Here is a 16,516-nt window from a genome sequence, read left to right as displayed (position 1 = left end):
TCATGGATGGGCCCTATGAAATCCTTGATGAGCGACATGGACAATCATCCTTTGATAGATCGTCTCTTGGAAGTAATTCCATTGAGGAACTTGATCCCTTATTCATCCATGAACTATTATTAAAGATCTCATCCACTTGATCACTAATCTTTCATGAGCTAAAGAAGGTCGTGCAGACAGGGGGAGTTCATTACATGAAGGAATGTAAGCACATCTATCATGAACCACATTACTAGAAGGAAGAACACCATGACAGGGGGAGTCTCATACGCATGAAGAACTACTATTGATAAAGGAAAGAAGCAGTTTAATAGGGGGAGTACTTGGGCACCCCGTTTGCCATTGATATCAATGGGGGAGAGAATGTTGGAAGGGCAAGAATATTGCCATCAATGACAAAGGGGGAGATTGTTAGTCAAGGTTGTAATTGATGTCAATATGGCATTGGCCGGGATGCCAAATATTCTTGTAGATGCCAGATGATGATGATGAAGATGTCAAAAATACTCTTGATGGAAGAAGTGCCAATCATGTACCTAATTATCTAAAAGCACTTGATGACCATTCTTGATGTACATAATTAGAAGATTGCCATTGTATCCCTACGACATACACTATCTTACCTCCAACACTCGTAATGAAAGAATACATGATGAAAAGCCACAATCCTTGATGTCCTTACCTCCGGTGATGAAAGATGAAATGATGCTGCACTTGATTGATGACATGTCTCTGCACTACCTTGAGGACATGGTGACATGTTGACCCTATAAAGTAGAAGGAAAAAACAATGAAGAAATCCATTCATGAAGGAGAAGCCCATCTATGAAAGAATATTGATGTCCTCCATTTCTGCACTAATTAATGACCAATCACATTAAAAAAATCTGTTTCTCCACCTTAGAGGCAGAATCTCACCATGAGACCTACACCATCTTGAAGAGCATAATTTTAGCTTTCCAACGAGCTCTTACTTGTCCCAAAAATCCTAGTAGTTTGTGAGATATTGAATTTTTAATACTAAGGAAAATTACACCTAACAGTGAGCCGACCTGTGCAAAATTATATCAAGTCAGCCTCAATTCCAAAGGTCGTGTCCCTTCATTCCAGAGTCGAAATCACTATAAATACAAAGCGTAGACACTCATTTCAAGCACAATTTTCGGTCAAGATTTCAGAGAAGAAACAAAAGCAGGATAGGAGGTCGAGGAGGACTGTTTGGGGTAATTTTTGTGATTGGGTTATCATCTAAGAGCTAAAGAAGTGCAGATCTCAGAACAATACCTACAGTCTTGTGGAGAAATGCAGAAGGAAGCTCGTACCTCTTTCAGAACTCGGACCACCAAACATGTGACCTCGGATTGCAGACTTATGTAAGAGCAGAAATATACCTCTTTCAAAACTCAGACCACCAAACATGTGACCTCGAATTGCAGACTTATGTAAGAGCAGAAATATAGCTCAGATTTGTGTAGCTCGGACTAGATCAGTGGAAAGCCACCTATGGAGTCACCATTACAGCACAGATTAACAACTTACCCCTGGGTGGACAGACCAATGTTGAAAGGCTCAGATTTGGAGGCTCGAATTATTGCCTAGAAGCCCGGACAACAGACATCAGAATTGAATTGCAGTACCTCGGATCAGTGGTGAATTAAACCAGTGGATAGTCATAACAACTTGGTCAGTCTCCTATGGAGAATCGGAGGACAGTCACTTAAGGAGGTAGTGGACCTGGAAACTTTGGTCCTGTGGTAAGCTCTCCTGTCAAGAGGCTCGGACTGCTAGCTGTGGAGAATTGAACTGTAAATTTGTGAAGGGCTTAAACAATCTCTTCTGGAAGTGGTTGGACTTGTGACACAAGTGCAGAAACGTCAGAAATAACCAGTGAATCGAAATTGCAGCACTGTGTAGGGCTTGAACTGTGGTGTAGATACCTCGGACCTAGCTCAGAACCTTGGACAGTTACTTGTGAAAGAAGACATCACCTCAAACTTGTCATCACTCCAGACTTGGAAACTATAAAACTCTCCACTCTTTTGACAGTAGAAATTTGGAAGGGATAGACAAGCTAGTGGCCTTTGAACAACTTGAAGGCATGAACAATGAATAACTTGTGTAACCAGATTTTGAAGCACTAATTGAAGCCATTTTTAGAACTAGTATTAAAGACCTCCTTGAAACATTCTTGAAGTCTACTTGAAGAATTATTAAAGACATCTTTGGACAAAAATTGTAGAAGACCCTTTGCAGCAGACATTGAAGAGTTGACAGTTTGTTTGGACACAACCTTAGAGCAGCATTATGTAGACATCTTGAAACAGTCCTAGAAGCAGACTTGGGTTGGCAGTTATTGTGGAACATTGTTGTGATGACAAATTGAAGGATTATCTTTGGAACTTGTGAAGCTTTGCTTTGAAGACTCATCTTGTGGATTTGTAGCTTCCTTGGGGATATTCTTGAGCATACCTTGGAGAGTCATCTAGCAGCCCATTGAAGACACTTTGAAAGATCATTGAAGACCATGATGCATTGAAGCCATCATGAGGTGACCTTCAAGAAGTTTTGTTTGGGTAACATGAAGAGTTGTGGTGACACCTTCATGTGAAGCTCAAGGTTGTCATTGATGACATAATGTGGAGACTACAGTGAAGACGAAGATTGATAGGGCTCATTGAAGAAAACATTGGGAGCCGTGAATTATAACCAAATAAATATTGACAAAGTGAAGCTGAGGTTTGGAGCCCAAGAGGTTGGAGCCTTGGAAAGACAAGGTTGGTGCCTTGGAGGATAGGGTTGGAGCCCTAAAGGATCGAAGTCCTCAAGAAACCAGGTCAGAGCCTAAACCAGATATATGGTTGGAGCCCTTGAGGTTGGTGCCTCAAAATTGACAAGGTTGGAGCCTTGGAAGTCCAAGTCAGTGCTTGGCACAATACAGGTTGGAGCCTGGGAGATTGAAGATCGATGTCTTCATCTGGGGTTGGAGCCCTACACAAACATTGTACTTGATTTATCGAGATTAATAAAAGTATTTATTCTTATTTTTCATTTTGTGTTCTAATTATAAGTGATATAACTGGTAAAAGTAACAATTGAAAAGGAACACTGATTCACACCCCCCCCCCCTAGTATTTCCAACAAAAAAATCTTATGATAAGCCCGGAGCTAATTTAGTTGAGCTCTTCAAAAAGCACAGATTGAGAGTTGGCTGGTTCAACTGAAAACTTCCCTTAACACCCGAGGATCTAAAAGTCAAGATTTTTGTGCAATACTCAATCCAACCATTAAAATAGAGCGAGAAAATGATAATAAGATTCAGACAAATAGAGATACTTGCTATTACATTCAAAATTTAAATTATCATTTAAACACCAACGACTGAGCAAGATACCTGTACTCAAATCACTCTTCAGAAGCTATCATCAATGGCTTAAAAAAAATTATGCATGAAAACAACACATGTTACAGTGTTCCCATGAACAGTAACACCAATGAAAATTAACCCCAAAGTCTTTCTTTATTATCTAGAAAATGATTACACAAGAGCTTTTTACATAGCACATGACTTAGAGATGGGATAGATCGACTGACAAATGACTTCCTATTTAAAGATAAATCCTCCAACGACTAGTTCGAGTGATCCTCATCAAAACAATCTCGACCTTTGATGAAGATTAAAATTTTTCTTAATCTCATCCGTCGAAATATTTAATTCTTAAGGAAATTCGATTTTTTCAATTAAATGTATTTTAATTAACTCAAAAATTAAATTTTTGAGTAAATTTCCCCAAAATTTTGACTTTAACATAACTGAAGGGATCAAAAGTTTAAAATTTATCAAAATAATTAATTTACCTTAGTCCCTAGACCTCTTAAAATTTAATGTTTAAGGACCAACGAATTTCGTCTTTGGAGAATTTAAATTTACCTAGGACCTAGAATTAATTAAATTTCTGGCTTAGGATTTTAATTAATTTTCTGGTTAGAAAATTTAATCAATTAACCTATGAGGGGATAAATTATTTTTCCAACCCTCAAGACACTTGACATCATGTTTTTCATATTTCTTTTACATCATAAAGGTGAAAACCTATTTGTAATAGACTCTCATAGACTACCCATTTCCGTGACACAAATATAATCCAACAAACCAAGTAAATTGTAATAAAATAACCTAACCAAATAGTTAGGATTATTCTCAAATCATTTTTACATAGACTCGATCTAAAACACTAGGACTCACCTAAGATCTCAGTGACAAAATCCATTTCGACTTTGGGGTAAGACTGAAGGAAAACTCTGCCGGCCATCTGAGAATGGATCGGTGAGACAAAAAACCTCCCAGAATGTAGATTGTCACCAGAAAAGTAGGTTTACCTAGGCCATTACATATATGACACAGATCTGCTGAGATTATTTACATCATATACATGCAGAATGGGTTTACATTATAACATCTTGGAAATCAGGCTGATGATGATAACTAAGCTGCACAAACACATCGATCAGGTGCTATCCCTTTTGCGAAAATAGGGGGTGTACTATTATGGGTCGTTGACATGTAGTGGTCAACAGGAGGTATAGTGGAAGAATCTCCTGATAAAAGTTCGATGGCAGAGTTGCTTGCAGGTCAGTGTTGACATGTCAGAGATTTGCCTAACCCTAAAACTAAGCCATAAAGGCACAATGTAAGCTTTGTGTTGATATTTAACTACATCCCACGATAAAAAGTGAGGTATTGACACCTAGTTTTGTTGAATCATTTTTAACCATCACACTCGTTTGAAGCTATGCACAATGGTTGACAACTTATTATATTAAAAACTTTAGTTGAGAATGGACATTGCAATGTGTTTGAGTGACAAGTTCCACTTTAATTTTGATTTTAAATAAATTGTCAAATTGTCGCACTGTTTACATATTCTGGTGACCAATGCCAGAATCTAGTGGAAAGATTGAGAGATGTTCATAAAGAATCATTATGTTGAATATGTTAGTTTTATATAGTTTATTATAGTCATTTTTATTTTTGAGATCATAACTCATTCAAATTAAGATTCGGAAGATGTTGGACAATCACAGTTCAGAGACACCTTTTTGAAGGCATGAAAACTTCATTGATATATCTTTGATGTTCAAAAACCCTATTATATATTTTCAAGTTGATTATTCTATGCTTAGTTCACTTGTGTATTGCCAATTTGAGCTAGGGTTTGATTGTTTGAGCAAAGAAAGGTTTGATGGTCTCAGAGCATTGAGAAGATAGAATACATGTCGTTATGATTGGAAAGTTCTATTCATACTATTGTAGGATTGATGACCTAAGGTTTGTGCCAAAATCTACATCCATTAGAGTTTGATGATATTATTGCAGATCTATTGAGGTTGTCTAGCTAGGGTTTGGTTTAGTAGTAGATTTGATTGTGCATGTGACTACCAAGAATTTCACAGAGGTATTGTGGTTGTCCAGCTAAGGTTTGGTACAACAACAGATTTGATTGTGCATGTGATTACCAAGAGTTTGACAGAGGCACATTGAGCAGGTTTATTGATATGTGTGGACAGTTGATAGATGCTAGGGCTTTCAATGTTTGTTTGACCTAAGACTATGGTTGATGACATGTTGATATGTTGATTGAGTAGAGGCAAGTTTGATTGACCAAAGATTGCATTGTAGGTTGTTTTGTATTGATATCGAACATAGGTGGATCTAATTTGAAAATCATGAAACACAGTCTGCCAACTAATTAGGGTGGTTGGGTGGTGCTAGGGTAGGCTTGAGCCTGCATAGTGTTATAAAATGTAACTAGGTTCGGTCTTCATAATGACATGTAATTATGATCTTTGTAAATGATGAAAAGAAAAGAATAAAATTGTTTTTGTAATGCCTTACTTCATGGGTTACATGAGCAAGAGTTTTTATCTAGTTGGCATCCATTGAGAACCATAGGATTTATCATTAGAGTCAAAGAGTCAATATCGTGTATGAAGAACCCTTCTTGGGATATGTCAAATTTGTATGAGTCTATAATAGCCCTCCAACGACAAGCACAAAGTCTTCCTCTTCATTTCGACTTCAAGTCAAAGAAACTAACTCATGTCTTCTTCTCATTATGGAGACACACTGGTTCATAAACTCACGTCGACTTATATATATGGACATACCACTATATATAGCAACCTCAGCCTATTCTATAGTCAGAGTTTTCGGATATGTTTCTCTGATTTTTGTGGTCATAGAGACAAAATTTCGCATGGATAGTGGAAGAATATAATTCGGATATCTCTGTGATTTTGGGTAAACATAGCAGTGATAAGTTCGATGTGATCATAGGAAGGAGAAGGGACTGCGAGGTTCTGTTTGGGGATGATCTTAGTCAACAGTAGTTCGGATCCCTGTCTAAGTTCAGATAGATGTTACAGTGACGAGAAAAGGAACAGAAGTTTGGATTACAGTGACAAGGGTGTCTTATGTTTGGTGCTGCACAAGAGGAAGGTCACATGTGTGTAACAAGATCTCATCATTGTTACAAGGAAGAAGGACTCGGTGGTGTCTCAAAGGGCAGCAATATGTCTTCAGGATTCGGTGTTACTGCTAGAGGAGAAGTTTGATATCCTTGACAAACACAGTGATCACAATTGGGTGTCATCACATATAATGCGAAATCTGAAGTAGAAGGAACTGAGAAAGAGTGAACGAGAAGATGGAAGAGGACGCGTGTCTTGGTCTTGGAGAGTCTACTAGGTCAAGGGTCTTGGTCTTGGTATTCGTTAATTGGAATCTCTATAAGAAGAATTTGTGCAGGTTTTTCTCTCAAAGAGTGAGAGGTTTTGGCCCTGGCTAATAGACTACATGCTGTGTCTCTTGTCTATTTATGTTTGTGCATTGGTAGTTGTTTGATGAAGAAGAACACTAATAACTTAAACAAAGAAAAGATCATAATCCAATGAAGTAAAAGATACTCACAAGCAATTACTAATCTAGAGAAATCACCTTAATTATAATGCCCTAGATTTCTCAACACATAGGACGTCAGAGCGTCCTTCCAGTTGTAGCTGGTAAATAGGGTGTTGGAGCATCCTTCAAGTTGGAGCCTGTAAACCAGGGCGTTGGAGTGTCCTTCCAGTTGCAGCTGGTAAACCAAAGTGTTGGAGCGTCCTTCAAGTTGGAACGTGTAAACTAGGAGCCTCCTTCAGTTGGAGCTGAAAATCTTGATGTAAATTTGATTGAAGACAAATATTAGGAAGTGTTCAGTGATTTTTCTCTAGTAAGGGTTTCCACCTAAATATCTGTTGTCTATTTTTATTTGTGCATTGTAGAATGATGTTGCTTACTGTTGATTTATTTTTCATCTGATGATGATGTTAATTAACGCTCCATGAAGTTAAAAATATACTAAGTGAACAAAAATATTGATTCACCCCCCTCTTAGTATTTCCAGCACCTGAGTCCATACTAGAATGCCCTTAAAACATTAAATGTACACACTTACAAAATGGTTAATGTAGCTCACAGTAGATGACCTACCTGTATTGAATGACCAAGCTGGATGAATCAATGCACTGACCAAAGAGTGGACGAGAGGCATCTCAGGCTGGCTATTTGTGGGTTATGATAGGACTGTTGGCTAGCAAACTGCATCATAGGAAAAAAAATCTCCTCGGGTTACCCAGACATGTGGATGAGTAACAGGCCCCAGCCCTTCAAATTTGTTAGTCTTTCCACACAGGTTGGCCCAAACTCTTAGATTTATTATTGCCCCTGTATTTGATCTAAACAAAGGCATACTGTTGAAGCTAACAATCCATAATTAATGGTAACAACTTGCCTCGTTCTTCTGTTTGCTAACCATGCCATGACAACCTATATGAAGGAAACCATTTCTGCCAGTCTGTTTACCCCAAAAGTTCTTCATAACAAGTACACTCCTTAACATGAAGATCAATCTTCATCACCGCTGCTTGCCAATTCGCACAATACCAAGAAATGACCCTTTACAAAGATAAATGTTGATTTTGGGGTAGCATCGGATGTGCTCTAGCCACAAAAATTGGTGGAGAGGCTAAAGCATGTGAGATCTCCAAGACCCAGCAATGGTTTGGGCAGAATCTAACTAGTTTGGAAGATATTAAAATAATTAATATTTTTAATGGAATCCCTAAGTCTAAACTTAGGGAAAACAAAATATTAATGTGAATTAATATAAAACTGAGTTAAAATGGTTCAAAAGACATGGATCAAGCCAGATCTAATCTTAGCTGTTGATTAGGGACTTAATCTCGGTCATTGAATTGTCAACGAGAAAAGTATAAGAAGAGGCTTAAGGGTCAGTTGGAGAACACACTGAGGGAGACCAGTCAATTCGATTTCTGGAACGGGGTTAGCTGAGAAATTTGAACTAGTGGTCTGGAGAGCAACAGGAGACAGCAAGTACGGAGCAGAGAGTCAGGATCAGCAATAGAAGACCAGCGCAGAGGTAATTGAGGCAAACGAAGGGCCTTTCAGGCAGATGAGGTAGCAGGAGACTCCTCAATCACTAGAGGGCCTGCATGGGTGACGCAAAGAGGCCCAGGGTTGACGTAGACAAGCAAGGGCTGACGCAGAGCATCTGGGAGTTACGCAGAGGTCAGCCAGGCTAACGCTGGGATTGGGAGAAGTGCTGGAGAATTTTTCTCTCTGTTGGGTAAGCCAGTTTGGCACCCGATTGTATTGAAGATTTGCTGAATAATAAAATCCTCCCTTGCTGCACCGGTTTTCCCACATTGGGTTTTTTCTGGGGACTGTTGTCCAAAATATCTGTGTCGATGTGTTGATTCTTGAGAATGTGTTTGTTTTTGAATTATGGTGTGATATCTGTAGCAAAATTTATTTTAATGTTTATTGAAGGAATTTCATAAATAACTTATTGAAAATAAGTAGGCAAAGTAAATCAGAGGTTTCAATGATAGAATTTTCACATGGTATCAGTGCAAGTAATCAGAGATAGGAAGGGAAAATCAGTTATGGGTCGAGACCATGATGCAGAGGCATCCACGTCAGGGGACTCACACAAATTTTCAAAAAATTGCACAAGAGATTTCGATTTCTCCATGTTGCCTCCCAGGATGGAAGAAGAAGTTGCTTGTATGACTAGTTCTGCATCATCAGAAGTATGGTATATAGACAATGGAGCCTTTTGGCATATGACGGGAATCAGGGAATGCTTTTCAGAGTATCGAGAAGAGAAGATGAACTTTCAGATCACCATGGGGAACAAGGCAAAGTGTACTCCAGTAGGGAAGGGTACCATAGTTTTTCAAACAAAATCTGGAGAACGGTTCCGCACTACAAATGTGCTACATGTACCGGGATTGGGGATGAACATACTTTCCGTGTCACAACTTCAAGGCAAGGGCTATGACGTCTACTTCATCAAGGAGAAGGTATACGTCAAACACCTGAGCTGGAAAAAGAAAGTGCAGATCGGGATCAAAAGTAACAGGTTGTACAGATTACAACTATAATCACTAATGGCACTAATAGGAAGTCATGGAGACAAGGACTTGAACAAACTATGGCGCAAAAGAATGGGACATTTGCACCATGGGGCTCTGAGAATTCTCAGGGGCACTGTAACAGGAGTTTCAGATCTTAGTACAGAACGAAATGATGTATGTAGAGGATGTGCTCTAGGAAAGTATGCCAAGGCAGCATTTCCTAAGAGTAAACACAGGACCAAGAGTGTACTAGGATTGATACACTCAGATATCTGCGGACCTATGTCCACCAAAGCTCTTAGTGGTGTCGAGTATTTCCTTACCTTCATTGATGACCACTGAAGGAAAACTTAGATCTATTTTCTGAAAACCAAGGATGAGGTTTTTTGTCGATTCAAAGAGTTCAAGGCTCTGGTGGAGAATTTGACTGGGAAGAAAATAAAATTTTTGCGCACAGATAATGGAGGAGAGTATGTCGATAAGGAATTCATTGACTTTTGTGCTAAGGCATCAGAAGAGAGTAGACAGCTCCGTACAATCTGGAGCAGAATGGAGTAGTAGAAAGGAAGAACAAGACTATTGTAGAAGCAACTAGGGCCATGATGTATGATTAGGATATGCCAAAATTCCTGTGGGCAGACGCATGCAACATAGCAGTCTATGTTCAAAATAGGACTCCTCATCGGGCGTTGGGCAAGATTACTCCAGAGAAAGTTTTCACAGGGAAGACGCCTGAAGTCGGTCATTTTAGGATATTTGGGAGTTTAGCATATTGCCACATACCTGAGGAAAAGAGGAAGAAACTGGATCAAACCACGGAAAAGGGATATCTAGTGGGATATAGTGCGAATGCTAAGGCATACAAAATCTATCTTCCTGGGAGCAAGAAGGTAGTGGTTCAATGAGATGTAAAGTTCATGGAGGATAGGGCTTTCAAAAAATATCATGAGATGCCTTCCAAGGAGCAGTCAAAAGAAGCGTCATTGGTTAAACCTCTTCAACCAATAGAAGTAAAGAATTCTTCCTCAGATCAAGAAGATTCACAGGATGAGGAGGAGCTAATAGAGGCACCTGCTGGCAGAGGAAGAACTAGCAAGGAACTTCGTCAGATTCTGGGAGATGCATACGACTTCATTGGTGCACCAAGAAACAATAAGAGGGAGTGAAAACAGCCAGATAGATATCAGGCATTAGTAGCGCAGAATGGGGAGCCTGCCAGTTTCCAGGAGGCAGAATATACGACGGCGAGCACAACTTCATGTGAGGCCATATGGCTTAGAAAATTGCTTGTGAACCTATTCAGAAGGAAAATAGAGGCGACCAGGATCATGTGCGATAATCAAAGTTGCATCAGGCTCTCTGAGAATCCAGTGTTTCATGATCGTCAAAGCATATTGATATCCGATGTCACTTTGTCAGAGACTATGTCCAACGAGGAGTTGTACAGTTGAGCTACACTCCTACAGGAGAACAGGTGGCAGACATCCTCACCAAGGCCCTTGGAAGGGCAAAGTTTGATTACCTCATGGAAAAGATGGGAATGATAAAGAACCCATTTCAATCGCAGAAATGGGGGCGATAGCAACATGGATGCAGAGGGAGTTGCAGTGCAGACGCAGTGTTGGGAGAAAAGGACCAACAGCAGCATAGATGTAGAGGGAGTTGTCGTACAGATGTAACAGTGTCAGTAGCAGAGCCATGGGCAGCAGTACAGGATGCAGTAGTGTAGAGGATGTTGGGCAAGGAGGCTTGGCATCAACATAGGGACCTATGCCGGATGAGCAGGATACTCAGTAAGGAGTATTACTAGAGCACAGTCCTCGCTAAGAGGGAGTGCTTATTTTGGGGTAGCATCGAATGTGCTCTAGCCATGAAAATTGGTGGAGAGGCTAAAGCACATGAGATCTCCAAGACCCAGAAATGGTTTGGGCAAAATCTAACCAGTTTGAAAGATATTAAAATAATTAATACTTTTAATGGAGTTCCTAAGCATAAACTTAGGGAAAAAAAAATATTAATGTGAATTAATATAACACTGAGTTAAAATGGTCCAAAAGACATGAATCAAGCCAGATCTAATCTTAGTCGTTGATTAGGGACTTAATCTTGGCTGTTGAATTGTCAACGAGAAAAAGTATAAGAAGAGGCTTGAGAGTCAGTTGGAGAACACACTAAGGGAGACTAGTCAGTTCGATTTCTGGAGTGTGGTTAGCTGAGAAATTCGAACTAGTGGTATGGAGAGTAGCAGGAGGCAGCAAGTACAGAGCAGAGAGTCAGGATCAATAACAGAAGACCAGAGCAGACGCAGGAGAGGCAGACATAGGGCCTTTCAGGTAGACGCTGAGGCAACAGGAGACTGTGCAGTCACTAGAGGGCCTGCATGGGTGACGCAGACAAGCAGGGGCTAACGCAGAGTGTCTGGGAGTTACGCAGAGGTCAGCCAGGCTAACACTAGGACTGGGAGAAGTGTTGGAGAATTTTTCTCTCTGTTGGGTAAGCTAGTTTGGCACCCGGTTGTATTGAAGAATTGTTGAATAATAAAATTCTCCCTTGCTGCACCGGTTTTCCCACATTGGGTTTTTCCGGGGACTATTGTCCAAATATCTGTGTTGATGTGTTGATTCTTGTGCATTTGTTTGTTTCTGTATTATAGTGTGATATCTGCAGCAGAATTTATTTTAATGTTATTGAAGGAAATTAATAACCTATTGAAAATAAGTAGGCAAAGTAAGTCAGATGTTGCAGTGATAGAATTTTCACAATAAACAAAGAGACCATAGGGCATCTTGTGATGCTGACCTTCGGCATATCATCTCATACAAACAGGTGCTGATGATTGCAAGAGCATTGAGGTCTGAAGAAACTTGCCCATTAGATCCTGATCCGTTCAAGGGTTTGTTTCAGAAACTTAATCATGAACCACATCTGGGTGAAACAATCCAGACTACAGTCCTTTGAAATCTCCATCTATGCCAAATCTGCCATAAATGGTCTCTGAATGCATCTCCAAACACCAGGACAAGTCCCTGTGTTAACAGGTGAGCGAGAAATATTTTTGAAGCATTTCACAGATCCAGTCTAAAGGGTCAATTCAGTTCGACCCTTTAAAACCATGCCTTTAAAACATGTGACTAATTTGATCTAGTATATTCTGAGGGTTAATACCAGGGTACTACAATATATTGACAATTCCTTTTGAGTTTGCCAATTGGATTTACCAATTGGATTTATTATTAGTTGACCCATAAGCACTCATATAAAATTCGGTTGTGGAAAAGATTAAGATTTTTGTTTTGGAAATTAGGAGAAATGTAACTTCCATAATATTGTGGATAAAAGTTTCAAAATAAAACAGGATTCCTTCACAAATTGTTGACAATACATAAACATGGACTGAAAAAAACAATGAGAATTCCCACAGTTATTAATGAAGAACATATTTCTAAGCAAGGAATATCTATTTATGAAATGAAGACATCATCCTCTTGCTTGTTTTCTACAGAGTCTTTTCCAAATGACATCTTCAAAACAAAGGATCAACAATTCTATACACATTAAATAACACTTTTAATGGAGTTTAGAAGAAATTTGAGGCCTGCAATGTAGAAGCTGACTATTAATTACCATAATGTAAAAAAAAGAAAAAAAAAAGGAGCGAGAAACCAGCATAGATCTATTTTTACCTCAGATCTTTTACATGTTAAGAGATTTGCATCTCAGTTTCCTTTTTATTCCTTTAGTTGCTTATAGATCTGGGGTTGAGATAGAAATATTCTAATTTATCTTCAGTTAAAGCTTAACTGGAAAGGAGCAGTGCTTTCGTTGACCAAAAATCAACCATGGAACCACTTGTATCCAAAATCCATAAATAGTCAAAGTGAAGAAAGAATACTGTTCACGACATCCAGATAAAATAATTCAATTCTGAGTTTGAGTGGAAGATTCCATGCTGAATATGAGTATGGAAATTCCATTGCCAAATTCAATGCCAAACTTGCAAGGTGTTATTAATATCAAGAGGGAGTATCATTTTTGCCCATGCTTGAAGTTAGAACAATCTTGAGAAAGGAGGGTTTGTTAAATAGCTATACAGTAGTTATAGATAAATATAATGGTGTATATAGTTGTGACCATAAGAACGGATCATCGTGTCATCCTGTGATATAAGCATAGTATGAACAACGCTAATACTAACAGATGAGAACATAAGAGAGCAAGTATGCAAGCATTAGAAAGGAGATTGCTGGAACTGTACATACATGGCATTCATTTATTTTACTGTATAGAGAGTCCAAAATGGTGGGGAGAGTGATGAAACTTGACCTTGTCTCCAGTAAAATACAGTAAGTGGGTGAGTGAGTAATTTAGATTAAGTCACCAAATAGAAAGGATAAAATGCAAAATAGAGAAGTACAACTATAATACAGGTTAACACATGTTCAGTAAACTAAGTCTCATCACCCTGCACAAGCAATATATTTGAGATGCCAGTACCTTTCAACATATCCTTTCATTTCAGATCTTGGTGTGTGTGTGTGGGTGTAAATTCTTACTGCTGAATTCATTGTCTGCCAATAGTGAAATGCTCCAGATTCTTTGGTTGGACATAATATGTTTCTTATCACTGGAGTCAATTCCATCTTAACGTAGATGCTTGTAATACTTTCGTTAATAATGATGTGCACTTATAGAGGTTATCCTAACAATGTTCTTTTGGAACTTTTTTGAAAATATTGCCTCTATTTCCCAACAGTGGTAGCATTTTACTAGACTTCAAACATTCTGGTCATATCTAGTTACTGGTATGATTCTTGTCATCTTTCTCCTACCTTGGCTTCTAATGAGTGCAAAAGTTGTTACTACATTTGTCGTGGCTGTCATTGTGCTGTCTGTACATGATAAATATGCTTTTATCTAATCATGAATATTATGGCCCTGATTAATATTTGTACCTTCCTAAATCAAAAGCAATCTGAAAATTTTGCTAGCTCATATATAATTGTGTTGCTTGTAATATAGGTAGTGCAAAATCAGCGGAGAGTTCTCACAGTCAAATACCCAGAGCCTACAGTTCTTGGTCTAGAGTTTTTGAAAAGTTGCAGTAGCCAGGCAAGCTTAGATGGAGTACAGACATTGCATCTGTTTCCTGAAGGCGATATGCTCCAGGCAATGGAAATGCCAGAATTAAACTTTCAAAGAAGTCGTGAATGGGGAAGTGACTGGGCAGACCCAGAAATCCGTCAGCAACGCCTAAAAGGTAGAAAAAGGCGAGGAAGGAAGCGTAAGAGAGTATCAAGAAAGTCAAGGCCAGATTCAAATACTGTAAGGGGAAGACTATCTGCAAAGCTGTCAAGGAAAAATCATTGACAGCATAACCAAGGAAAATTTGTGAATAAATAAAGGAACTGATGGTAACATGCAAGTCAACATTTAATAATGACCTAGAAACCTTCATATTTTCATTCAGTAGAGGCAAGAGATAGATGCATTGAAGACCACTGTATCATGAAGAACTATATGAACTAACGTGGTACAGAAGGGATGCAATCTCTTTTAAGAAAGTGTGAAGAACAACAGAAAGAACCTACATTTGTTTGGATGTGAAGGTAGATCTATCCAACTACAATCTTTCTGTTCGCCTTTTGTGGATATCAGTCCATCCAAGATTAATATGAATTAGTGTTTGTACTATGTAGCATGTATTTTGAGTTTAACTGAAGGGCTTTATTAAAATTTGGTGAAACAACTTCAAGCGACTAATGTCAATCTATTAGTTACTTGAATGGAAAAGATGGTAAAAGGAGAACAAGGAGGAAGGCCCTGCTTTTACTTGAAGCCGTAGCTGAAGCACTTGTCTCCTTAGTAGGACCTTGAAATGGTGATTTTGTAAGCAACCTGGAACCAGTTTTCAATGTAATGCTAAATAGCAAGCAAAATGATGTAGAAAATACTGAATAAGGTGATGTTTTTGCAACATTTATAAAAGTTAGAAGACCAGAAGGCTAGTTTACAGTTCTACTCACTCCAAGGATGCATGGTCAAGCTTTTTCAGGATTTGGATGTGAGAATGGATTTTACATGCTTGTTAGAATTGTAAGATTGACTAAGCCAAGCATGGAAATATCTTTATGATATCTGAATGGTTGGCCATTCAGCCGAGACAGGTTAGGCATAAACCATGTGCTTATATTTTGTCTCAATTCTTTACGTCCACAAATTCTTTTGTTCAATTTGTTTCACTTTTATTTCCCATGGCTGTTTAAAAGGTGATAAATTTTCTGATGATCAGTGACCCGTACTTAAAGACCCTTATGCTAGTTTGGATTTTTATCATTTTTGGCACCGATGTTCTCAGTTATTTTTTATCTGGATTTGTTGAAGTGTATGTGAGATTATACTCATGTATGGCTAAGCGTGGTTCAATGTGTAAAAAATGTCAAATCTCCCACACAATGTTTGTCGATGTGGTGATAAATACAAAACCAACCAATTTAGAAGTGCAAAATAAAGCATAACATTCCTTTGCAAGCCTCTTATTTCCTCAATTACCATGCTATTTCTATGCTTGAACAAACTTTTGTTTTATCACAAAATTTTATCTCGGAGCCACAAAAGAAGAAGATAACACTTCCACTTACTATTTTGGAATTCATAGTAATAAAAGAAAAATTGATTGCCACAAAACATAAGAAACAAAGAACAAAAGAAAAGAAAACTAGCATATTGAATGATTTTGGTGTTTCTTTCATGGTTTTCAAAAAAATTCTTCAAACTTTGAGTCAGTTTTGTAGAACCTAAGGTGTCTTGATAAGTGTATATGATATGAATACCAAGGTCATTAGATTTTGAAGTAATTGCATGTGGTGATGCACAAAGAGATGTATTCAATAATTTTTGGTTCATCATATATTTGAATTTGTAGGAAAAGAAAATAGTATTATCAAGTACTGTTTTGTGTTTTATATTAATACGTTGAAACTACCATAGTGACGATTCTTAGTTGTTCATAACTTTCCTGAATTTTGGATTGAGTTTTGTA

General features: G+C 38.3%; 1 protein-coding gene across 1 annotated transcript in view; it reads left to right on the top strand.

The window, feature by feature from the left end:
- The window catches only part of LOC149199599 (ATP-dependent DNA helicase Q-like SIM), a 391,868-nt gene extending 376,672 nt beyond the window's left edge, over positions 1-15,196 (top strand). Inside the window, exon 16 of the mRNA XM_089400631.1 lies at positions 14,497-15,196. Coding sequence (XP_089256757.1) covers positions 14,497-14,844 — 348 coding nt within the window. The 3' untranslated portion in view covers positions 14,845-15,196. The remainder of the gene's footprint in view (positions 1-14,496) is intronic.
- The last annotated feature ends 1,320 nt before the right edge of the window (positions 15,197-16,516 follow it).

The sequence above is a fragment of the Pinus tabuliformis genome, chromosome 2_1 (assembly GCF_031772625.1).
Source record: "Pinus tabuliformis cultivar Carrire ecotype Pingquan chromosome 2_1, CPIR1, whole genome shotgun sequence".
NCBI classification, from domain to species: Eukaryota; Viridiplantae; Streptophyta; class Pinopsida; order Pinales; family Pinaceae; genus Pinus; species Pinus tabuliformis.
This window is presented reverse-complemented; position numbering and strand designations above follow the sequence as displayed.